Source organism: Haliotis rubra, unplaced genomic scaffold (assembly GCF_003918875.1).
Source record: "Haliotis rubra isolate DU_JTF1 unplaced genomic scaffold, ASM391887v1 Scf211, whole genome shotgun sequence".
Taxonomy (NCBI): domain Eukaryota; kingdom Metazoa; phylum Mollusca; class Gastropoda; order Lepetellida; family Haliotidae; genus Haliotis; species Haliotis rubra.
The window spans coordinates 1,486,553-1,513,173 of record NW_025766126.1 but is presented as its reverse complement, the minus strand read 5'-3'; the positions used below and the strand labels follow the sequence as shown (position 1 = coordinate 1,513,173).

General features: G+C 38.5%; 1 protein-coding gene across 3 annotated transcripts in view; it reads left to right on the top strand.

Moving 5' to 3' along the window:
- The first annotated feature begins 2,505 nt into the window (after nucleotides 1-2,505).
- The window catches only part of LOC124276701 (polycystin-1-like), a 159,965-nt gene continuing 135,849 nt past the window's right edge, over nucleotides 2,506-26,621 (top strand). The window contains exons 1-3 of one of the 3 annotated variants that reach the window (XM_046712348.1): nucleotides 2,506-2,712; nucleotides 10,709-10,835; nucleotides 26,514-26,609. In XM_046712348.1, coding sequence (XP_046568304.1) covers nucleotides 10,747-10,835; nucleotides 26,514-26,609 — 185 coding nt within the window. In that variant the 5' untranslated portion in view covers nucleotides 2,506-2,712; nucleotides 10,709-10,746. Of the gene's footprint in view, nucleotides 2,717-5,707; nucleotides 5,807-10,708; nucleotides 10,836-26,513; nucleotides 26,610-26,621 lie in introns of those variants that run through there. The other 2 variants (XM_046712347.1, XM_046712346.1) reach the window with 2 other exon arrangements.

The window sequence follows — 26,621 nt, the reverse complement described above, 5'->3', positions numbered from 1 at the left end:
AGCAATAATGGAACAGCTGAATTAGCCTATTCAAAGCTCAGGAGAGTAGAGAGATTTTTAAACGGAGATTCAACCCTTTATTCCGTACTGAAGAGGCCACAGGCCTATAGTACATAAAACATACATTCATTTATATCGCCCGAGTAGTAACTTTTACATTTGTTCGAATATTATTATTTTTCTTTCTTTGCAATGTTGCATGGAATATGAACGTTGATAAATTCTGAAGTATTAAAATGTTTGTGCTTGTTAGTAATGATATAATTTAATAACGTTTGGATATCTATAAAAAGTATTTGGTAAATATTTTCTTCTAAGATATGAGTACAGCGGGCAGACAAGAAGGAAATGGTATTCATCCTCGACAGTATTTAAATCACACAGTTGGCATAGTCTCTCTTGTCGATTAATATTAGTATAGCGTCCAGTTTCTATAAATAAATCATGAGATGAACACGAAAACGTGATAATGCAACTGGGAATGTCTTTACTGTTATCTTAGAGAGGCTGGTTTTATAGTGCTAGCCCACTGAGATACCATGCCGCAGTTAAGCATGAATACCCCACTCAGACACAGTATACTGACTCCGAGCCGACCAGTCCTTGTACCCATTAATGCCGAGCGCCAGGCAGGGACCAACAAGTACCATATTTTAACGTATTTTGGTATGATGCGGTCGGGGATCAAACTCGCGACCTTCCGCTCTCCGGGCGGACGCTCTAACCACTACACCACGGAGGCGGTAGATGCAGAAGTAGATCCATGTATGTAGTTAAGGTTTTATTAGTGATGCCAACAAGTATATTTGGAAATATGTGGGAAATAATGTTTTGTAACCGTAATGCAGATTATTAATATAGTTGAGAGATTTCATACTGAATCAGTTTTGATACAAAAGCACTCAACACGCATTTAAAGAGAAAAACGAAACCAACTGAGATATGAGATAATTATTGTTGTTTTATATATTTGATAAAAGACAAGTTATGATGCCGTCCCTCTTTGGGCGGGGAAATGTCAGTTTCTAAAGCTAGGTATATTTTGAAATGTTTAAATTTATTAGACGTGTTCATTTAACTAATGACTAGACACTCTTCTTCCTTACAGACTGGGGGCGGTGGGTAGCCTAATGATTAACGCGTTCGCTCGTCACGCCAATGGCCCGGGTTCTGTTCCCCACATGGGTACAATGTGTGAATACATTTCTGGTGTCCCCCGCCGTGATATTGCTGGAATATTGCTAAAAGCGGCGTAAAACAGCACTCACTCTCGCTCCTTGAACACTTATACGGTTTAGAGACTTGATCTGATGAAGTGGCTATATTCGTGGTTAAAATGAGTAAAAATGATTATTTCTCGAACTTCAAAAGATAACCAAACTGTGAAACAAACTCTTCGGGCAAACACTTGCTCATGTTCAAAATATGAAACCACCCCTCCTTGAAACTTCTCAACACATTTGTTCTTTGTATGCATGCTTAAGTAGTGTCGAGCATAGGTCCATACTTTCCATTCTAATGAACTCTTCGCGATTTCTGAAAGTTAGTTTGGTAAATTTAGCCGAAACCGTCTCGTGACACTGTTTCGGCCATTACCTTGGGTGGCTTGTTATGACAAAGCGGAATAGAAAGAAGTAATTGGCTAAATCCGTTCACACAGTATTGTCTATAACAAATAACGCTGTGTCACCCTGATGCCTGGTAACGATGTATTAGCCCCGTTAAGTCTACTACTGCTACACCATGAACGGGAAAGGTAACTGCTCTAAACTGACTTATTTCCGCAGTGACTGATCTTTATCGCAAAATGGTATACGCGTGAGAAAGTGTCTCAGTCTGTATTAACGTGCGGAAATGACCCTAAGTATATTCAGGTGTTTGGCTTAGTTAGATCACTTCAGAATGCTACACTGATTCCGACACTAGAGGATGTATTATTCCTCGGTATATATTGAATTCTAACGTAATGAAGTTATCACCCATACCTTATGTCTGCTATATTATATAAATGAAAGTACTGGTAGAAGGATACATTCTGTGTATTTAAATGTTTTATATTTTGTGATACCTATTTTTGTAAGAAATGTGGATTTTAAAACAACTGGTATTTGACGCATCTTGCATATCTCTACATGACCATGAAAGATGTGCTCAAATGAAAGACTTGCCTGTGAGGTCAGCCTTGAGAAAATACAGTTTTCAAATTCAAAATATAAACCAGGAAAAAGACTAAACACTGTTTAGAATCATTCCAATACAAAACTGTACGTTTTAACAATTGTTTCCTGTTTCTACATTGAAATACAGAAACCGAAATCCATTGTTTAATTACATGTTCTGTATCTGTTTAATACCTGTTTGTGTTCCCTATCAATTGCATCCGCCTTTTTTCATCATATAATGATAATAAATAACACATAATAAGAGTGGGTATTTATAGCGTTAACTGAGCCTGTATCTGTGCATTCAATGCTCGCTCAAGGCGCTACAAAAAGGGTAAACCCATGTACATTGTATGCAGGAGATTACAAACGCATGTAGTTGGAGTATAAAAGGAAGAAAAGATCTAAGAGAAAGCTATGGAGAAGTAATGGGTTTTAGAAGGGACTTGAAAGTGTTCAGTGATTCGGCACATTTGACATCAGCTGGCAGTGAATTCCAAAGCAATGCTGCAGTGTGTTGACCATAGGAGACAAGTCTGACTTTAGGACTGTAAGTAAGTGCTGATTTTGGCATCTTAGACATCTTGAGCAGGGGTGTATATAGTGTGAGAAGTTAAGATAGATACTCTGGAGCTTCACTGTGGAAACATTTATATACAAGGCACAGGATTTTGAAGTTCACACGGTACTTAACATGGAGCCAATGTAGGAAACTGAGAGATGGAGTGATGTGATCTCGCTTAGATATCAGGCATACAATACGGGCAACAGTGTTTTGAATTGTTTAGACAGACAGCGATATGTACAAATATTATGAACACGTAAAACATATATGTGTACACAAGCCATTCTTGCAGAATTATGAGACTATGTTATATACATTTAAAACAATACCTTTCTTCACATGAACGTAAATATATATATGTTTAAAATATGCACGTATATAAACACGAAATATATATTCACAGGGTATATACAATTATGTGAACCGGTAGCGATCCGTCCAATATAGCACTGTGTTCTTGTCTAATGATCTGTAGTAGCCTAGCCGTTTATGAACAATGAAATCAGTGTATGTAAATGTTTCTATAGCTGTTATTGAAGTCCAAGATATTTAAACATACAGACCACATGGTGAAGACAGTTCCCCCGTGACATGTTCACATAGATCTCTGTCCTCAGTAGCAACGTTTTGGCAATGTAATCCAATGTTTCCTGGGGGAGTGTTTTATATATATTATCTCATATTAGATATATGTTATGCATTTAATCTCTACCAGCTGCGATCTTTTGAATTTATTTCATGTTTATCACAGTTCTATCTGAGTAATGAGGTTATTGATCTTTTAATACATTGTTTTGTTTCTTGTTCGCACTTTTATTTGAGAAGTCAGTTGCCTTGACTATCTGTCGTCAACCTCACTCAGAAGTTTACAGACTGCTTGCAAACGTAAGAAACAATTCAAACATCCTCATTAACTGTAAGTTGTGGCTTTTGTACGGTACTTCCCTTCTTTGTTTGTGGGGGCGGTTGGTATAGCCTCGTGGTTAAAGCGTCCGCTCGCCACGCCGAAACCCGGTTCGAATCCCCACATGGGTACAATGTGTGAAGCCTATTTCTGGTGTCCCCCGCCGTGATGTTGCTGGAATAGTGCTAAATGCAGCGTTAAACCATACACATTCACTCTTTGTTTGTGGGGATACCACAGTACGCCCTTAACATGGTCGCTAGATCGATGCTGAGTGACGTGAAACATCTACATGATGAATAAGGTCTATAAATGGCATTGTGTGTTAATGTTATTGTACGCCGCAGTCCATTAGAATTTGCTGGCTTTAACAGCCATACGGTTCTAGGTGAGTGAGCTGATGAAATTCAGGAGGAAGCATAGAAGCATTAAATATGAAGAAGAAGAAGAAGAAAATAGATCATTAATGTGTCACGTGGTATACAGCTGACATATTAAAATCACATAAAATTCACAATATAAAATGTAGACCACTCGGCCCTACGGCCTATGAGACACGATAACAGCTTTAAATCCAAATACAAATGTGAAAATTATTGAGACAAGCCTAAAACGTTTATGTATTAATATACATTATGATAATTATTGACTGGGTCTAAGACGCGTGTTCGTCTATTATGCATTTGTTGATATTAATGCGGCAAGAGGCTTAACAAATCTTTCATTACGTAATAAGAAAATAGACTGAATATAGAATATGCATGCACCCTATCCCATTGTTCACGAGGTACAAAACCCATTATTGCTGATGCAATCTAGACATTATTGTACAATGAGAACGCAAATGTCATGTTGACATTTTCTATCTCGAACTGGTTTTCAAAGAGGGATCGATCTACATAGAGGATTTGTTTTATTTCTTTATCAAACAACGTCCAAATCTCAACCAATAAAGTTTTTATTAAGGACAATTTTCAAAATTAAAATTATTTGTTTTTACATCTCTCAACAATCTCACTCTGATTTGACATCTCTCAACAATCTCTCTCTGACAACCATCGTGTCGCAGACTCATATTAGTTCCCATGTGAAGTGATTTCTCACAGAGATTTTATCTTTTCAGCTCAATAAAGTACATATGTGTATCATTACAGTTTAGATAAACATGTTTTCTCTTCATCTTCACGACAGGTAATAAAATATTGGAAAAATAAAGCGATGGTAGACATCGTGTTTGTATTGTACAGAATTTGCACATCCTGAGAAAGAATTTGTACCTCATTCTCTTTCTCGATCAGGACATGCACCAATTCAGACATTCGTTTCGTAAAACCAGTTTGTCGCGCACTTATGTTATATTATGTATATATCACGTCAGTTGCTGGTTGTTAGCATTCGACGCTACTGAACTGGTGGTGGATGGAATGACCAGCGACTCTCAGTGATAACTCCTAGAATCCCACTCACTCACCCAAGGGACGAGTTCTACAAGGTATATACAAGGTATACCCCAAAGTTGCATATCACTAGACATAGTGATATATAAAACCATGACACGTCCAATATCACCTGCTTCAATATTTTAATACTACGTGACTTTCGTTTTTTTTCTAGTTTTTTTCCCCTTAATTGGAAATAAATATGCCTTTGGTAGATTTGAGAGTAAACTTTGAACAAAATCGAAAGTTAACACGCAGTTGTACCATCATTCTCACACCGCGGGAGCGGCAAGCGATAGGTGCCAAAGATTGGAACTCTGGAACCATCACTCAAACAGGTGCCCGCTGCATCCGCGCTAGAATTTAGTTCCCCTTTCGTTATGGAATTGTTTCGCTGAACCATTGTTTATTAATGACAGGCATTGTGTTCATTAGAAAACTTAGAGAAATATTTTACGAAATGCTATTTTAGAGAATTATCAACGTGTACAATATCTATGGCAACGGTTTCCGTTTCACGGAAGTGTTTGTTTCTTCCGAGTAGTGATATCAAGAACTTCCTGGGAACTACTTACCATACTAAACTTTTCAATTCTTCGCGAAAGTCATATAATAGTTACATCGAAAAGTTTAAATGACTTCTGAACATGTTTCAAGATACAAGGCCTAAGGAACCCTGAACAAAACATGTACATTTTGTGTGTGCTTCTTGTCCACGCGGGTTTAATTGCCTCTGGTAAGGAGTGATTACTGCTGTCAAAACAAGGCCTCGCTTCACTGGCTGGGCTTTTGTTAGGCATTGTATCGATTGTTTGCCACCCATATAATGGGTTGTCGCGCTTGACACTTTCCGACCACGGTATTGATTGACTGTGATTAAGGGATCAGGGCGCTGAACGACAGGTGCTTGAGAAATCAACACCGTTTCGGTTGACACGACAGATCAGTTGCAGCTTAGAACAATACAGATGATTGTTTATTTCAGTGAAATATACAAGGGTTGTAGATTTCACGGGCTTGAAAACAGTTGACGTGAAAGTCGGTCATAATAAGTGATTCAGTCAGCTATTTTAAGACGATAATAAACAACTGAAACACAAATAGAGAAAGTTAGCTATCTGTCGCCTCCCCCATTATGAGAAACTACTCATTAGATATTATGTTTTAATTGACCATTGTTGATTGAGATTTTCTTCAGTCATATTACAACATTTACAGACTTGTGTGAACAGTTTGAAAGATATTGCTGACATTTGACTTTTATTAAATAAGATTTCCTTATTGATGTATTACATCTGTTAACATATTTATTTATTTTTTAAACTAAAGTTGTGAAGACAGTGAGCAGTTTAAAATTTATGTTTTAACTGTGTTTGGATGGTGTACACCATAACAACATTGACATAGAATTATGCAGAACACATTCCATTTGCAAGAAATCAAATAAGGGATATCATGAAATTCAAATCCAGCTGTATATGAGCATCAAGTATCAGCTGATATCACAGGTTTCATTTTCCATTATTAGGAACTGATTTATTAACATGTATAATATGATTGGATATGTAGGTATGAAAAATGATTTGACGTCTCAAGTTTGAATTTGTAGCAAAGGATATCAATTTCTAAATATAAATCAACACACCAAAATTCCATCTTCAAAAGAAATTGAGTAAGTAAATAAGTGAACATGAGAGGGACCATTTGAAACAAACTTAAACTGCTTGAAAAAATATGAATGCTGGCATTTTGTCAGTTCCAATTTCAAAACATTTAGCTTCTAAATAGATTGGAATAAACTATTAATAAATAATTTTAGATTAATCATTAACGACTTCCCATGTTTTTCCAACCAGAAGGAACGGATTGTTGCTTCATTTGATACCTCATACCATCTCTAAAGGTATCAAATAACCCCTCAAACCAAACAGTCCCAGGTCAAAAATGACTTCAGAAAATCTTGCCATGAAAACCAAACCTTCAGGGTTGGGCAAGTATCTAATAGATACATTCTGTAAGTACTCTTCTTGAGTTATAATGTGTATGATAATATTTTACCTGACTTGCTATCAGAGCAGTCATGTGTTATTATCACACTTATTTCAACAATATTTATGTCAGGTACTACCAGCATGTTAAGTTCCCAGTTTAAAGTTATAATTTACCTGTGAAAAGCCAGTAATTATCAGTAAATGGAAACGGTTCATGTCAGACATGACATTTTGCCCATAGTTTCCTTCTCAACTTCCCTATTCCTAAACCCTTTCAAGGCCATAAAGCTTTGTGTTAGCTATATCAGCCCATAAAGCTTTGTGTTAGCTATATCAGCCCATAAAGATGGGACATATTTTTTTATTGTTATTATAACTTTAAATCTTTTGTCCCTTGGAAAATACATGGTGTGATTTCTACTTCTCGACAACATGTAGAGCAGGCTGCTCATGACAACTGACTACATATTAACTGGTTGTACCTCATACAATACTGGAAAATTAAACATGTGCTTAGCCAAGATTTATGATTTGTAGTGTACAGAAACATTGTGTGAACATTTTGTTTCATTATGTTTAGATCTTGTGTACTTGGTATAGATAAAGCAAATAGTATTCATTAGCCTGATTCTGTTTGTGGAATATTTTACTTGGGTATAGATCTTATCAATTGGAAATCACACCCAGGTACTTTGCAGTGAATCAGTAACAGCTTGTTTTCAGATGAAGATATGTAATGTTTTATCTTTAGGTATTACAAGAAATTTATGCTTGTCCATTAGACTAATGCTTAGTCTCACAATGTAAATAATTTGACAGTTTTGAATAAACCCATTTAAATTGAAAAGGAGATTGAGGAAATCTAGACTTGCTTCATTCAGGACTTTAGCATTGCAGGGAGGGCTAGGCAGTAGGGAAAATAATGTGGTGAGACAGATTAGCTTATCATGTGAGACGCCAAATACTTGACAATACAGGGATAGTGATGAAAGCAAGACTGGAAGATGATAACTGCAAGAAAAAAGGTTCCGTCAGGGGTCTCCAGAAAGATGTCAAATGAGAAAACCAGAAACAAATGCTATTATTACTTTTTTTCATGATCAGAATCACCAGATGATTGTCTATTTTTTTGTAATATTGTGGAGGACAAGTTTTTTTAATTTGGTTCTTGTCTGATCAAATGACGCTGAAGATGTTTTCCCATCTCAAGGAGACAAACATCCTTCTCTGTGTCTGCGTATGTTTGTGTCAGCCAAGCAATGTCAATGTAACTTTGCAAAACCTCCAACTATCATCTATGACATTGTCATGTTCAATGTCAAGACCTTTTGTTCACTTGAGTGATGTTGAATTTCTTCTGAATGCCATGCAGATGCACTTTGACCTTCTCAGGTGAAAAATGTTTTATTTTCAGTCTAAAACTGCAGTTACCTGATAATAGACCCAATAAACTCTGTGGCTCTGTGTATGTGTCTAACGGGGGTGGACGCCATAGCACCCTCCTATATCTGTGTATGTGTCTAATGGGGGTGCACACCCTAGCACCCTTCTCTATCTGTGTATGTGTCTAATGGGGGTGCACACCCTAGCACCCTTCTATATCTGTGTATGTGTCTAATGGGGGTGCACACCCTAGCACCCTTCTCTATCTGTGTATGTGTCTAATGGGGGTGCACCCTAGCACCCTCCTATATCCTAATGGGGGTGCACACCCAGCACCCTCCTCTATCTGTGTATGTGTCTAATGGGGGTGCACACCCTAGCACCCTCCTATATCTGTGTATGTATGTCTAATGGGGGTGTGTCTAATGGGGGTGCACACCCTAGCACCCCTTCTCTATCTGTGTATGTGTCTAATGGGGTGCACCCCTAGCACCCTTCTATATCTGTGTATGTGTCTAATGTGTCTAATGGGGTGCACACCCTAGCACCCTCCTATATCTGTGTATGTGTCTAATGGGGTAGCACCCCTCTATCTGTGTATGTGTCTAATGGGGGTGCACACCCTAGCACTATCTGTGTATGTGTCTAATGTGCACACCCTAGCAATCTGTGTATGTGTCTAATGGGGTGCACACCCTAGCACCCTCCTATATCTGTGTATGTGTCTAATGGGGGTGCACACCCTAGCACCCTCCTATATCTGTGTATGTGTCTAATGGGGTGCACACCCTAGCACCCTCCTATATCTGTGTATGTGTCTAATGGGGGTGCACACCCTAGCACCCTTCTCTATCTGTGTATGTGTCTAATGGGGGTGCACACCCTAGCACCCTTCTATATCTGTGTATGTGTCTAATGGGGGTGCACACCCTAGCACCCTCCTATATCTGTGTATGTGTCTAATGGGGGTGCACACCCTAGCACCCTCCTATATCTGTGTATGTGTCTAATGGGGTGCACACCCTAGCACCCTCCTATATCTGTGTATGTGTCTAATGGGGGTGCACACCCTAGCACCCTTCTCTATCTGTGTATGTGTCTAATGGGGGTGCACACCCTAGCACCCTCCTATATCTGTGTGTGTGTGTCTCTAATGGGGTGCACACCCTAGCACCCTCCTATATCTGTGTATGTGTCTAATGGGGGTGCACACCCTAGCACCCTTCTCTATCTGTGTATGTGTCTAATGGGGGTGCACACCCTAGCACCCTTCTCTATCTGTGTATGTGTCTAATGGGGGTGCACACCCTAGCACCCCCCTATCCTATATGGGGGTGCTGTGTATGTGTCTGTATCTGTGTATGTGTCTAATGGGGTGCACACCCTAGCACCCTCCTATATCTGTGTATGTGTCTAATGGGGGTGCACACCCTAGCACCCTTCTCTATCTGTGTATGTGTCTAATGGGGTGCACACCCTAGCACCCTTGTGGCCCTGTGTATGTGTCTAATGGGGTGGACACCCTAGCACCCTTCTATATCTGTGTATGTCTGTGATGGGGTGCACTCCTTAGCACCCTTCTACATCATTGTTGCTGACATAGTACCTGTGAATGTATATTTTCTGGTACATGGTATCAGAGTGGACAAACACTAATCATGTACTCAATGTTAAACCCAATTTCAACTTTGTGGATGAAAGAACTCAAACAATAAAAAAACAAAACAGAAAAATATCCTGTTTTAATGCATGTTACGGTAACTCCTATGTTTCAGTTCACATTTAGGTGAATTTTAAACCTTAATGGCTGATAGGCACTGCATTGGACAAAATTTAAATTTATGGTTTGATCAGTTCTGACAGTTTGTTTGGTTCAGTACCAAATAATTAACTTGGTACATCCTCCAGTACAAATGTTATGACTGACAGTCACTACAAGGGACAAATAGATATTAAATGTTTATCAATTCTGGCAGCAATATGTAACATAAGACTGTTAATCTGAAGTCATAATAAATCTGTACACACTTTGTGTCACCAGGAAAGAATTAAGTGGTAAAGATATCAAATACTGTGATTATTACCTGGATTCATTTATTAATTTTCCATGAGGAAGTTTACAACCAGTTGTATGAAATTCTCTGGAAAACCAAAGTTGTCACTACCAGCTGTTGCCAGAATCATGACTGATCATGTGACAGAAGTGTGTGACGGAAGTGTGTTTGGTGATGTGGAGATATATCTGTGCATGTCGACTGTTGCAGGTCGTGGCATCACGTGGTACAGAGGCTGCTACAATGACATGAGCAATCAGATTGGACAAGATGGTGTCAACGTGCTGTCTGAAGATTCACCTCTTGTTGGATGTGCAAAACTCTGTGCGAAACAAAGGTAGGTAAATGTTGTGGGATTGGAATATCAGTGTGGGATTGTGTTTAGTCCAAGTGAGTGAGTGAGTTTAGTTTTATGCTGCACTTAACAATATTCCAGCTATATGGAGGTGGTCTGTAAATAATTGAGTCTGGACCAGACAATCCAGTGATCAACATCATGAGCATCGTTCTACTGAAGACCAGTTCTAACCCGGATCTTCACGAAAGTCATGTGAAGTCAAGAGTTTGAAAGGGTGTCAGTGAGCTTGAGGTTGGAGTACATCTGTGCAAACCCATGGTAGAGTGTGTCATCAGCAGCCCCACTCTATTGCTTGTCTGAGAGGGTATCCTTGGGGTATCCTTCTAGAATCCTATATGTTTTAAATGGTAAGAATGTTTGAAGTTGTTATTGAGCAACAACTAAGTTATGAATATATACCGAAAATACCTCTTGTACTTTAGTTGTAAATGTAGTGGCCATAAAGTTCCCCATGCTGGTATTCAAACCACGGATGTTTTGATCCAAAGAGGTTAACCCCGTCACCAAGCTGACATGGTAAAGATGTCATCTGTTGTATGACCCTACGCCCTGCTACATAAAGAAAAATTACTTACTGTAAAATGGAAAACAGTTAAGGCAAGGGTTCTGTGTGACCTGGAACTTGTCTGATTAGTGATACACTGATGGACATTTGTCCTGAAATCAATTTACAACTCACTCCAGCTAGCAAGTTCGTGCTATATTGCAACACTGCTAAGTTCTGAATCATTTCATACTTTATGCCATATTAAACTTGTCCCATGATATACATTAATTATCTCTTAAATCTGATTATTGCTTTGAAACAATACTACCTTGTGTTAAGAGGTCACCTTCATAACAGACTGTGTCAGGTTCTCCCTGAGCAAACTTCTGAAACAATTCAGCTTCATTTCATTTGCATCTCGATTTCAATATTTTATAAGTACAAATTAAGACACACAGAGAACAAAAACATGTGCTGTGTGCATGTCTTTGTGCAAAGAGGTATTAATGAGTGAGTGATTGAGTTTAGTTTTACGCCCCTTTTAGCAATATTCCAGGAATGTCATGGCAGGCAAGATGCTTGGAGTTTGTCAGTTTATTTTTACACTGGTTTTAGCAGTATCACGGCAAGGGGACACCAGAAATGGGCTTCAAACATTGTACCCATGTGGGGAATTGAACCCAGGCAGAGCTCCAGATAAGCCTTTGGTCATGTGGGTATGATACCCATACTTTTAAAACTAAGTGGGTATTTCCAATTTCAAGTGGGTATCTATACTTTTTGGTACCCACCATATTTCTAAGATCCGGGTATTCATTTCAAATAACAAGTGTAAGAGGTGTGCCTGACACACACTACAACATGACCTCATAAGACCTTTTTTATTCAAAATTAACTATGGATATTTTCTTTTCCACGTAGCAACTGGTGTTTTTTTTTTCAAAACCTTGTTCCCTTCGTGTTGTTTCACTTTTATGCCACTAATAGCTAATGTTACAAGTTCATTTAAGATATCACCGGCAATTAATTCTGATTGCGAAATAATATTAATTCATCCAGCAGTCCTCTAATGAAGTTGTTTTCTGTTTGCAGCGTAAAAATACCTAGATATTTTACTTTGAGCATGTGGAAGCTTTCGACCATACTTGCTTTGTTTACAGGACATGTACACAGGAAACAGCTATTTGAATGGTCGCTATTTATAGATTGACCAAGCAGTAAAGGGTTAACAAACCATGACTGGTATTCTATCTGCATTTCGCATCTTAATTGCGTTTAGAATTATTCAAGAATATTTTAATCGCTAATATTTGGAGATTGTTTCGATTGGCTTGAATTGATACGATACCAACATAATTTTGATGTATTGGGTAAATACGCATTCTTATTTTGACATAGCGTAAACGTACATATTTAATGTTTTTTCATACGCTGGCATTTATTTTTCTTGCGTATTTCAACATTTCTATTGCATATTATACGCAAATACGCAGCTTATCTGGATCTCTGGGGCCAGGTCTTCGGTGTGCCGAGTGAACACTTTAACCACTAGGCTACCCCACCGCCCAAAAAGTTATTAGAATAAACAACCTCTGTTCTAGGAGATTGTGATACAGATGAAATAATGGTTGTAAGCCCTAGTCATTCTCTCACACACTGGGATCTTCAGCAACCCGTGTATGTGTACGTCGATCGGGTGGTCAGGCTCGCTGACCTGGTTGATGCAAGTTATCGTATCCCATTTGTGTAAACATGATGTCAATTGCTGCTTTGTCTAGACCAGATTAAAATATTTATAGTTTGAATATTTCTACGTGTAGTGTTCAGTAAAAAAACAACAACCCAAAACTCTAATTTTTAATGTGTATTGAGAAATTAACATGAAAGAAGAAAGTTTGTAGAACTGAGCGACTGAGTGAGTATGGTTTTATGCCTCTTTTAGCAATATTCCAGCAATATCATGGTGGGGGACACCAGAAATGGGTTTGAGACATTGTACCCATTTGGGGAATCAAACCTGGGTCTTCAGCGTGACGAGCAGATGCTTTAACCACTAGGCTACCCCACTGCCCCTGAAAGGTGTTATGCCAGATGAGTGTAAGGGACTGTTCATAATTTATGGCTTGAGGGGATGATGATGAGTTGTATGGAGAAGCATGTACAATGTGAATGCCCCACCCCCTAACATTTATGTACAAAGTTAGTGGCCCCCCTGCATGTCATGTACAAAATTAATGACACCCCCTTCCCATAATTTCTAAGCATATTTTTTAAATATTCTAATTTTCAAAATTGTTGCCCCAACCCCCCAAACAAACACACACTTCCCCAGAACAAAATGGGTGACCCCCTAAAATCATCATCATCACCCCGAGCCATAAATTATGTACGGTCCCTAAAGGATGAAAGGGTGTGTGTGTGTGTGTGTGTGTGTGTGTGTGTGTGTGTAGTGTGTGTGTGTGTGTGTGTGGCAGAGGAGTGCTGTTGAATGTACCTGTTGACAGATGGAGATACCTGGCCTTCACCTGTCTTAATGATAATCTTTTGGGGACGACATTGATACTACATTCACATCAAGTCAGGCATAAATGAATACCTTCATGAATGTAACTTAGCTGCTGAATACTGAATATCTGTACACCATATAAATCATTGAGTCTTTCTGAAATTGGAAGGAAGAGTCATGATAGTACCGGTACAGTTTGATGAACTGTGACCAGGTACCCAATTGCCAAGGACAACTGAATATAATGTTACATTTGGGACTACACATTTTCAGATTCTACAGATTCTAGCACTTTTGTGAGGTTGAGACCCACCCGGGATTCAAACCCGAACTCCCAGAGTCCAAAACCTAATCATCAGCACAAAGTCAGCCATCTAAGCCACTCAGCCGTGGCTGAAGCAACTTCATATGTTACATTTGACCGCTTCCTAAATAGCATTGTGTACTAACTACTAGATCTGGTGAATAATACCCTGTATGATATGGTGAATAATACCCTGTATGATATGGTGAATAATACCCTGTATGATATGGTGAATAATACCCTGTATGATATGGTGAATAATACCCTGTATGATATGGTGAATAATACCCTGTATGATATGGTGAATAATACCCTGTATGATATTTTAAGACGATGAACTAAAGGATGAGTGTGCCATCAACATGTGAAACTTGGTTAATACTTTGACAGTAATTTCCTGTCATTGAGTGAGACATGTTAACCCTTTGCTAACCTCGTTACCTGTCTACTTTGATGTCTCTATTACCTGGTATCAGGTGACAGAAACTCGTTAGTGCAGGTAACCAGAGAGGGACTGGACAGACTTCCAGGTAAAGAGGTTTCTGTAGTGAAACTTGTCAGAAATGATGCATGATATGAAGAAATACAGAGACTGAGAGTTGAACTTGACCTTGTTGAATGCATAAAAGGGTGACTTCACGTGATTGAGTTAAAATTTAAATCGAGAGAGATTGATGCTTGTTGCGCAGGGTCAATATATCTAAGTATGTAGGCATCTGTTTAAAGCAAAGTACAGACTCGACAATGATAGCAATCATTCTTGCATGAAATTGCCATACCAAACAGAATAGTGTTTTCATTGATTCACTCGCAATCCAAAGTTACACAACGTACACGCAGAGAGAAAAACATACAGTGCAACCTGGGCCTTTTATGGCTGGTGATTACAAGGGAAAGAAATACTGTCACATTGTCACATTAATAAAGGGGAATGAAAACAATACTTGATTGTTCACTTGTTCGCCGGCATGTCACCGAAACAGCTGTGGGTGTAATGGCTTCAGGCGGCCAACCAGAACAACAGATAGGCTCGGTCTGGTCGTCGTTGTGGTTTGGATCAACTTACCTGTCTGTATTTAGACGTGCTGTGTCTTTTGTGGTTGATTGGCAGCTTTATCACCTAATCAAGGCTAACACTTGAGGTATACATTTCGGCTTCACTGAAAGTCAAGCCAGGAATGTTGTTGGCTTGTATTGTGTTGGTTTTGTTCTGCAGACAGATTGCTGTAATGGTAGGGGGAGTGGGAAAGGAAGTGTCTTGCTGCGGAACTTCAGGATTTAGAGAATCCAAAGCAAAGGATTTACAGATTAAGGGAATTAATTCTGAAAGCCAAGTCAAGGCTATGTTTCACACGGGACAGACAATCCATAGTTGATGTTATCTTGTCAGATATTACTGTTTGAAGCTGCAAGTAGGTTATTATGTATGACAGTCATTGTAATGTTTACTCTGAAAATTATATTAATCAGGACAAAATGATGATGATGATGATGGTGATGATAATAATGATGGTGATGGTGATGATGAGTCTTGTTCAACGCTGCACTCAGCAATGTTCTGTAAATAATCGAGTCAAGACAATCGGACAAGGCAGACCATGATAATGATGATGATTATGAAAAGGCCTGTGATGTGATGAACATTTTATGACACCATCAGATATATATTGCTATGCTTTGATAAGGTGAAATGACATCACATTGTTATGGGACACTTCTCAAACAGAGAAGAAAATATCTGACATGAAAATTTCATGAAAATCTGTGAACATTAAGTATGAAATTGGTGTTATGACAGAAACCTCAATTTAATGATTGAATCTGGGTAATTAATTGTTCGAATGAGTTTCATGAGATGTTATCATACGAATACCGGTAGGAGGTGATTTGCATGTTTTCAGTAAGACAAAATAAGCATTTAATGCAATAATGATAATAATAGGTTTGTTGATGATGTTCCAGATTCAACTCAACATTAATACTACCTCCGTCAGCAGATCAGTTGACACTCATACTTCATTTTCAACTCCTTAGGGAGTATATGATCTGAGTGAAAGGTGTTGAAGTACAATGTTCTAGAAACAGTCTGACTTGCATGTGTTCGTGATGGTTTTGGTCCTCAACTGGAACAGTATGTTGGATAAATGTAAAGGTATGTTTATTATTTAGAAAGTGATCAGAGGACCATGGGTAGCCAAGTGGTTAAAGTGTTTGCTCATCACGCTGAAGACTCGGGTTTGATTCCCCATATGGGTACAATGTGTGTAGCCCATTTCTGGTGTCCCCCGCCGTGATATTGCTGGAATATTGCTAAAAGCGGCGTAAATCTACTCTCACAATACAAACTCACACTTTCGGAAAGATTCTCTCTGAATGGTATTGCTCAGATTATAAAAAGAAATTCTTTTACCTTTGAACTGCTCTGTTAGGATATTTAAATTTGATTACCTGACGTTTGGAACGCTGCCATTGATTGGAGAGAAATGGCTGATTGTTAGACACACTCGCAGCTTGTACGATAAGGGCACATTTTATCTGCTTGAATAATTACAGTTTGTGGCCACATGCATTCACCAGATATAGACTGTGATTTGACACAGGTGTTGGTTCATGTGTCTGTGGGGAAGGAAATGTTTTCAAACAAACCGTTCGAGGGCACAACAAACATGTCATTCCTCTGTCACTCAATTTTTGGGCCCTGATCATGTATATCGGACAATTTAAGTGTTAAGTATATGTGTACTTAGCTCAACCATATTGTCCCAAACTAACAGTATTGTGTCAAGATATTCTGGTAATGAAAGTTTTCAAGCCACAAAAGCTGGCTTTTAAATCCGACTTTAACATCATCCATAATGCGGACCTCAAAGGTGTACTGATGATATACTTAAAGAGAAAAGGGGTGTTTTAAGACCTGCTGTGCAAGCAAGCCTGTCTGACCTGAAGAGATGAGATGTCACTTCTCAGAATGAATTCATTCATCTAGGGCCACCCCTGTGTGAAAGTAGACTGGTCCGTAAGTTAACACTGTATCTCACAGTCCCCTTACCTGTGCAGAGCTGAAGTCTCCCTGTCAAATTATTTCAGGTAAGTGAAATTTTAGTCAGGTGAGAAATTAGCTGCGATAGTAAATTCATTATTTTGTTGTTTCTGTAATGAGAATGTGTCCTGAAAATGCCATTCATTAATTTAATGGCTGAATTTGTGATGGGTAGGTGAGAGTTTTCTCTGTGGTTGGAAATACGGACAGTGCAGTGTTTGTTTGTGGTACAGCTGGCGTATGTTCAGTCCTGTGAGTATCTTCCTCAGACATTGTGTCCTATAAAGGCTGCATTGTTTTCACTTGTTCAACTTAAAATGATACCAAATGCAGATTTCATATTGTCAAATGCATTTCCTTTAATACTTTTAATTGAAATCATTTATTTGTTGGAATTATTGCTAATGCCATTTTGGTATTGTTACATTTCATATTCGTTCAACAACACAATGTCAGTGCTGTTTATCAGACACATAAGCCTTTGTGTGAGACTGAAATATACTGACTTTTGACTTGCCCATATGTATACAGCAGTTATCAGCTTAAGCCATTAGTCCAAACACTTGTAGGGGCGGAGGGTAGCCTAGTGGTTGAATCTTTCACTTGTCATGCCGAAGACCGGGGTTCGATTCCCCACATGGGTACAATGTGTGAAGCCCATTTCGGGTGTCCCCTGCCATGATATTGCTGGAATATTGCTAAAACTAAACTCACTCACTCACTCTAAGCATTTGTCTTGTAAGATCAGCTGATAAAAAACCTTATTATAACACTAAATGTAATAAACATAATGTTAATACAGGCACGTTTGAGAAGACTTGAACATCTTTGTCACAACCTGATGCAGTGAAATGTATACCATATATATAAACTAACAACATGCATGTTGCTCATACACCTGTTATTAAATTCACTTTCCTTTTTCAAAATGATCGTTTGTCGTTTTGTAATATCAGTGATTTCGACTTGGTATCGTTTCTTTTACTCATTAGTTTAGTGTCTATAAATGTTGATAACAAAGGTACATTGTGCTTTCTTCTGTCTAATGTAAGAGATATGGGATAATAATACAATGAAAATCTCTGTGAAGAAAGAGGAGAGAACGTAAATCACTACGTCTTCGTTACTCCTGCGTATGTATGTACCAGTTGTTCGTATCACATGTATGACATATGTTTCGAAGAGTAAGTATATAGAACCATAATAAATAATCCTATTACGAAAACAAACCATCAAAATTAAATATTGAACACTTGTATCATGGGGTCTCACAGCCATACTGTGTGTGTGGCAACTTATTACATTGCTCTATAGACGTGTGCAGGTTTTAATGTGAGTTGTTTGTTATACACATGAATTTATGCATGAGCATGTGTGAAATCCGCCTCACTTGATATCTAGAGCATTCATACCAATACTGTTTTCCTGAAGGCAGTTGATATCTTGATAAAATCAGAAGAAATGGTATTGTTCGATTTATGAAATGTGAAATAGCCTTGGGAAATTATTGTTTAAATCTGTTTGAATATACATTTTATTGTAAAATATATGTTGAGAGTTTGTGCCTGTTAGGTACAAAGATTGTATCATGGTGAATGTGTTAGGGATGCTTCATTGAGATTCATAGAGTTTTTACAGTCTTGAAATAACAGGAATGTTTATTACAGAGACAACTCCAGCTCTAGCCCTAGTGAGGACTTTCAATATTTTGTATGATAATGGAAAGGTTTTTGTCATGTCTGTTACAGCCATTTCTTTGTTCAGAATCACCAATATTGCAAACATTTGTGACAAATTTATTTTTGGGGTGAAAAAATATTTATTTTAAATGATATTGTGTAATTAACCTTATGATATTGGTCATTCTGAATAATGAAATGGCTGCAATAAAATCAGTAAAAAACATCAACATTATCAGAAGAAATCATAAGCTTCATAAGAGTTCTTTTGAAATGGCAGAAATAAAAGCTGTTTAATTTGCTCCTCCTGACAAACATATGCATTTTGAAAGAAATTATAACATTTGACTCCATCTTTCATTAAAAAATTATGTCTGTCTGTAAACACCAAGGCCTGTAAAACCAAACTTGTAGAGACTGATAGGCACAAGAGTACAGTCTCTGTGTACCTGGATGCATTTCACTGCATCACAATGCATCACAGGCTGCCTGAGCTACTTCACATTGCTTTAACTACACAATAGGTTTCAGACTAACATGAAAATAGATAAAAAATTGAATGAAGACATTTCATTGGCTACCAAGACTGATGACATCATTAAGTTTTCGAAATGTAAAGATGTTGATAAGAACGGATCTCGCTCGTGTTGACGGGTAATATCCCGATTTTGTCGAGGGGTGGTGACCATAGGAAGACCGCTCTGAGGATGTCATCTGTGGTCTGTGTAGTGTTATATCGATGCTGGAAACAGTCAATCGTTGTTATGTTTACGTCGAAATGACGGGCAAATTCTTGGACAGACTCTCTAGCTTCCAAACGTCCGATAGCCTGGTTTCTTTCAATTTGAGTTAAGCGTGGCATTGGTGAACAAGGAGTAATAGACCTAATTATTTGTGCACAGTCTTATACCCACTAATGGTAGTGACAATTCGTTTATGTTCGATTTCACAAGAAATGTGTGCATGATACCCACATGTTCATTGGTATGGTGCGTTTTGGTGATTTCTTCTATTGATGTGTTTTTACTCGGGCCTTCCTAAACACAACAAAAGTTATTGATAACTCCTTCAGGCTTCACTATATGCCAAAACTCATATCAATTCAGGGTTCCGAGTTTGTTTCCTATTTGGATAAAAAAAAATTGCATTTTTTATGCGTGTGAGTATATATAATACGGTTCAAATATTAGATTTGTATATTGTGTGCAGTAAAATTCTGTACTTAAGTTACATAGATATATATGACTGAATATATTTTGTGCAGTAAAATTCTGTATTTAATTTGCATATATGACTTGGTATATTGTGTGCAGTAAAATTCTGTACTTAATTTACATACATATATGACTGAGTATATTGTGTGCAGTAAAATCCTGTAGATATATGATTGAATATGTTTTGTACAGTACATAATGTACATATATCACACAGTATATTGTGTGCAGTAAAACCGGGAAGTGCATGTCAGTTTTGGAGTAAAGTCCCTGATTTAGAAATGGAAAGTTTTTAGTATTATCTCTAAAAAAAAAAAATACTATTCAGATTGACATACAAAAATAAGGGATTTATAGTACTCTGTAATGCAAACTAATTTCTTGGTCATATTTTCTCCCACATGTCTCTGGACTGGCGTACTCCTAATCCACAGTGTATAAAACTGATCTGTTTGACATGCTCCCTCTCCAGTACATGAACAGTGAAACATGATTTGCCGTTATTCGTTCTCATGGACAATAGTTTTATGATTTTTTACAGGGCAAGACGTGTATTGTTGGCCCTTCCCATTTGTGTAGCGGGGCGTATATAATAGACTGTAGATTAGGGAGGTGAAGGGGGTCCACACAATAGACGCTCACCTCACTGGAGTCATCTGTCTCACTTGTCTCTGTTACTGTGGGAGTACTAGCTTTTGCTTTCCTCTCACAATGTCAAAGCGTAAGTAATTTCTAATGGACTTATTTCCAGCTTAGAGAGAGAATGATACGAAAATGATACGTCTTGCTTGGCTTGGGATCTTTGGAGGTCATATAGTTCATGTGTATAGAGTACATCTTTCATTGAATTAAAACGTGCAGATTGGTTTGACAGTATTCTTTTGAGAATGTATTCATTTTTTTGTGTAAGTGTGCTTGATCTCAGGAAGGAATAAGTGAAGTGTGTTGCTGAATAGTGTCCCTAGACTCTTGGCGATTTGTAGGACTGCAACAAATACCCTTTGAGATGAGTGTGTTATGTTTACAATATAGTAACAAATGGAATATTTATTCATGAATACTTTGTTTTATTTCAAGGTTACAATAACATACATGTCATGTAATTGTATAAAGCTGAAACATTTAGATGATATTTTCTATGAAGCAAAAAGAACAAACCACCTATAGCCTAATGACAGTGCTGTAAGGTGCCTTGGCAAAATAACACGAGTTAGGATGTTGCTTGGCTTATATATATTAAATTCTGCAATTCTCACTTAGATCAATGACAATCTAATTCCCTGTAAAACCACTTTTTGAAACGTATTCTTAAATATTCGATTCTAGTGACTACAACTAATGAAACATGTTATATTTGGAACTACACTTTCTCAGTAAAGTACAGATTCTAGTACTTTTTGTTGGGTTGAGTCCCATCAGGGATTCAAACCCACACCCTCTGAATGAAGTCGCGGTGGCTGAGCAGGTTAGGCAACTGACTTTGTGTGCTGGCGATTAGGTGCCTGACTCTGAGGGTGTGGGTTCGAATCCCGGATGGGACTCAACCCAACAAAAAGTACTAGAATCTGTACTTTACTAAGTAAAAAGTACAATTTTAAGAACAGTAGGGTTGAGGATAGACTAACACATTGTATCTGAATTTCTAAGATGCCTAGCGGTTAGAACAATCGAAAAAAAAAAATGTTATCAGACAATAAAGGTATAGTTTTTTTAGGACGTAACAATTGAATGACGTTATCCCGTCACTGCGCCATTCTAGTGTGCCCCCTCGTAATCGAACCATTTTACATTACGTCACAATGTAAGCGACGTCACGATGCATGTCAGTTGTCATCGCCTTGTACGGCCTCCTACAGTAAACTACACCGTTGCATCCAGTTTCTTGGTTTGCTGTTGCTTCCCGCAGCTAACATCACTGGTGGAAACATTACGTTTATGTTTTACGATGGTAAAATGTGTCATTTCGACTCACAAGTTTTCAGCGACACGGTAACGTTCGTAATGTTTACATTCCCACAATGCAATTGTGGAATGTAGCTTGACTACTCAACTTCCTCTGGATGCGATCCACATTATCCTTACAGTGTTCCCTACATCACTTTTCTGTCACAAAATCGCCCGATTTAAAAGAGCGTCATTCATGCATGCACCCTGAAATCGACGTCTGACACCTGACGTCAACAACCCTTTTAAGTTTGAGGCATATCGGCTCATTCCACGCCACATCTTGTAGATTACGGAATGGGGCGAGTGTGGCAAATGGTATCGGGTCCATTCGGCAATTGTCCGTAGATTACAATTTCGAGACACCAAGTCTACCTGTAATCTTCGTAATTGTCCGTGACATATTCGACTCTTTCCGTTCATTTCCGTGACGTCACAGGAATGACTCGATAAATTTGCACATTGTGTAACAGTGTGGATGTAGCTCAGTCGGTTAGCTGTTGAGCTAACAATCCGAAGGTCGGGGGTTCGCGTCCGGACGGGTTCTCACAAACTTGTTGCTTGTCTTAATGACACGTGACCAACGGCAGAGATCGTCCTCCCGAGAAATTGTGGTGCTGTATTCTAAAGGTGCTTCTAGCATGCTTTGGTGACAAATCATCTGTACAAACTTGATATTCCAAACTGATATATACATAGAACATTGCATAGCTGAAAACTATGTGTACATACATTTGAAGGCAAGTGTTTAAGAAGTGAATTGTGTTTTTGTGTGTTTACCATTTCTGTACATATTGTCAGGGTTGTTATGAAGGCGGGGCAGTGGGGTAGTCTAGTGGATTCTCCACATGGGTACAATGTGTGACGTCCATATCTATCTATCTATCTATCTATCTATCTATCTATCTATCTATCTATCTATCTATCTATCTATCTATCTATCTATCTATCTATCTATCTATCTATCTATCTATCTATCTATCTGACCGCCTCCGTGGTGTAGTGGTTAGAGCGTCCGCCCGGAGAGCGGAAGGTCGCGTGTTCGATCCCGACCGCGTCATACCAAAAGACATTAAAATATGGTACTTGTTGGTCCCTGCCTGGCGCTCAGCATTAATGGGTACAACAAGGACGTCATCTTGGATTCAGTATAATGTGTCTGAGTGGGGTATTCATGCTTCACTGCGGCATGGCATCTCAGTGGGCTAGCACTATAAAACCAGCTTATTGGGCTAGTACAAGCAGCCGCACATACACATACACATGTGTAACAAAGAAATAAAAAATAAGTTATATAATGGACTAAGCAGGAAGTTGATCAAAGCCAGTCGATTAATCATTATTATTATTATTATTATCAGCGTGTGACAACACAGAGACACGCCCTATGAATATGAAGGGCAGCGACATCCTGGAGTGTGTATAATTCCCTGACATAGTCTCGTGTGAACCAGCCTAGGTTGAAAACTGAACACAAGGAAGGGGTCGAGTTAACAGTGTGTGAAGGAGAGAGTACATGTCTCTCCAGGTCCTTGTATCCTGATCCTTCCTGTGATCAGGAGGTGCTGACAGTTGATATAATAGCCTGTGTAGTTAGAGGGCTGTACCAAGTACCCTCCCCCGTCATCAGACACTGGGCTCCTTCATGTGTAGGTGACTTGACGTCTGTAATCCCCCAGGGACGGGACGGAACGACAGTCAACTGCATGCATACATTTTACTGGGGTTTTTTAAAAAAGATTTCGTTTTAAGTTTGAACATGTGTATTTATTTTGATGGAGTAGGACATAGGTTAGTTTGGTGTTGCTTTTACAGGATTGTTTAGGAAGGCCATCAAAGGATATACTCCAGACAAAGTTTATTATGTTTATGGTTGTGAATGGTTTGAGAATTATGTTTGCTTGGTAAATATGCTTTTAACAAGGATGTAAATGCAGAGACATCTGTGCATAATATATCTGTAAACATATGTTATGGAAACCAGAACTAGGGAAAAAGGTAGATGATACCTCACAGTTTAGTGGAAAGTCATGTGTTAATGAGGCATTACTGAAGCATCATGGGAAAAGGTAAATAAAACCTATCATTAATGATAACAAAATTCAGCAATGATCTACTTCTTGAGTGAGTGAGTTTAGTTTTACCCCACACTCAGCAATATTCCAGATATATGACGGCGGTCTGTAAATAATCGAGTCTGGACCAGACAATCCAGTGACTAACAGCATGAGCATAGATCTACGCAATTGAGATACGATGACATGTGTCAACCCAGTCAGCGAGCCTGACCTCCGATCCCGTTAGTCGCCTCTTACGACAAGCATGGGCTACTGAAGATCAATTCTAACCCGGATCTTCACGGGTCTCTTAACATGAACATGTTCATATGCATGACTTAGTACATCGTCTTCCTGTAACATGTGAGTTGTAAACGTTAGAAATGATGAAATGAAAACACAAGCAGGAAACCAGCCAGGGATTTTCCTTCTGTGAATAAGGATTTTCAGATATTCTGAATCACAATGACAAGGGCTATTGTGACAGTACAAGTGAGGAAGTACAACCAGAGTATCCAAGTATCATGATGAAGGTTGTCACTATTGACATCATTGTCAACAGAAACATCATGATTTAGTTGATGCTATAGTTACTGTCAACAAGGATTACAACATGTGTTAAGTATAACACAGTTCACTGCAGGTATGACAGTTTAGCAATTTCTATTTTAAGGCCTAAAGTAGGCAAGTTTGCTTCCTATTTCAAACCAAATCGCTCACAAGCATGTATTTTTCTACACATTTGTTTTCAATAATTACATTCTTGCACTATGACATAAATGGAGATTATTACACAAGCAAGTGTAATACGACTTATACGAAATGAGTGTGAAATTCATGTACATTGTGCAGTAAAACACGGTAAGCAAGTGTGATGGCTCTCATAACATGGGTTATGTATAGTTTTTTATTATTTTTCTTGAGAAATATAACTTACAGTAAACATTTTTCTTGAAAAATAGTAACTTTCAGGAAAACACATATCTAATTAAAGCCTGCTTTCAATTATAGATAAGCACTTGTTTAGTTCTGGTCAAGCTGAACAAATTTACATAAATGGCATCATATTTGGACAGAAGCTGCATGTGATATAGCTATGGTGCAACTCAAGAATGATGAGAATTAGGATTTCCAGTGGGTTGCTTGAGTTCAGGGCTATTTGGGAAACCAGAAACCCATATATTATTATTATTTGTTGGCCTACACATACCTGTGTACACATTCTAGCAGACTGGTTGCCGGGTGTGAAGTATGCAGGTTTGGGCAGGGTGGGTGTGGAGATTGGGAGGAGATTGGAGGAGATACAGTCGTGGCTCAGAAGATTACTGCTGACACCTAGTTGCCCCAGATTATCGGATATTGAACTGCCAGAAGAATTCCCTCATTTATACAAGTAATGCTCTTAGACATTGCTGCTTAGTCGGAAGAGCTGGATTAGATAACTGTCCACATTGACATCAAGATGTCTGCCATGGCTATCTTGTAAATGATGGATGGACATTTCATGGAAGCTTTGATCTAGAAAAGAGAAAATGAAATAAATATTGGCCTTATTGGATTTGTACATTTGTACAGTCTGAGTGAAGACATTGTGGATGTTTAAAGTTGCTGTTTTCATGAATATATGATTTCATTTTGGATAAGAAGAGCATTGAGGGTGATATGTGTTGTGGACTTTGAAGTATGTTTTGTGGTTTATTCCAGGTCAGAATAGATCCCCACAATTACAGTGAGGATTTGGGGGTTTCAGTGTTTGTTCAGCCTTTATACTTCACTCATACTGACATATGCAGTTATATGACTGAAAACCTCACTCCTGTAGGAACTCCGGAAATCTAGGATCATGTGCTTTAGTTCTGTTTTACTCTAATTGTGTGTCGAGGTTTCCGAAGTCTCATACCCTTTCTGGTAGGCTTTATCAAAGTTGTGAACATCTCTCTCTCTCTCTCTCTCTCTCTCTCTCTCTCTCTCTCTCTCTCTCTCTCTCTCTCTCTCTCTCTCTCTCTCTCTCTCTCTCTCTCTCTCTCTCTCTCTCTCTCTCTCTCTCTCTCTCTTTCTCTCTCTCTCTCTCTCTCTCTCTCTCTCTCTTCTCTCATCTCTCTTTCTCTCTTTCTCTCTCTCTCTCTCTCTCTCTCTCTTTCTCCCTCTCTCTCTCTCTCTTGCTGTCGCTCTCTCACTCTCTCTTTCTCTCTCTCTTTCTCTCACTCACTCACTCACTCACTCGCTGCTGATATTTCAGTTCTGGTCATAAGGGTTATAGGTATTTGGATGGGTGCTGATATTGACAGTTGATAATGCAGAGATGGATAGGACCGTCTGTATACACTGTTTCTATAGAGTGGACACTCTCAGAGATGTTGTAAGAAAAATGATGATTTGATAAAAAGTATATCAGAGTTCAACCTTTTCATTTCAAATCCTTTCAGATACCTCTTTGCTGGACTACAAAGGGGAGATAACTGCGCTTGCCTTAACAACACCAGCAACCTGTCTGCAGTCAACAAGTCTCTCTGCTCCCAACGGTAGGTTGTTTA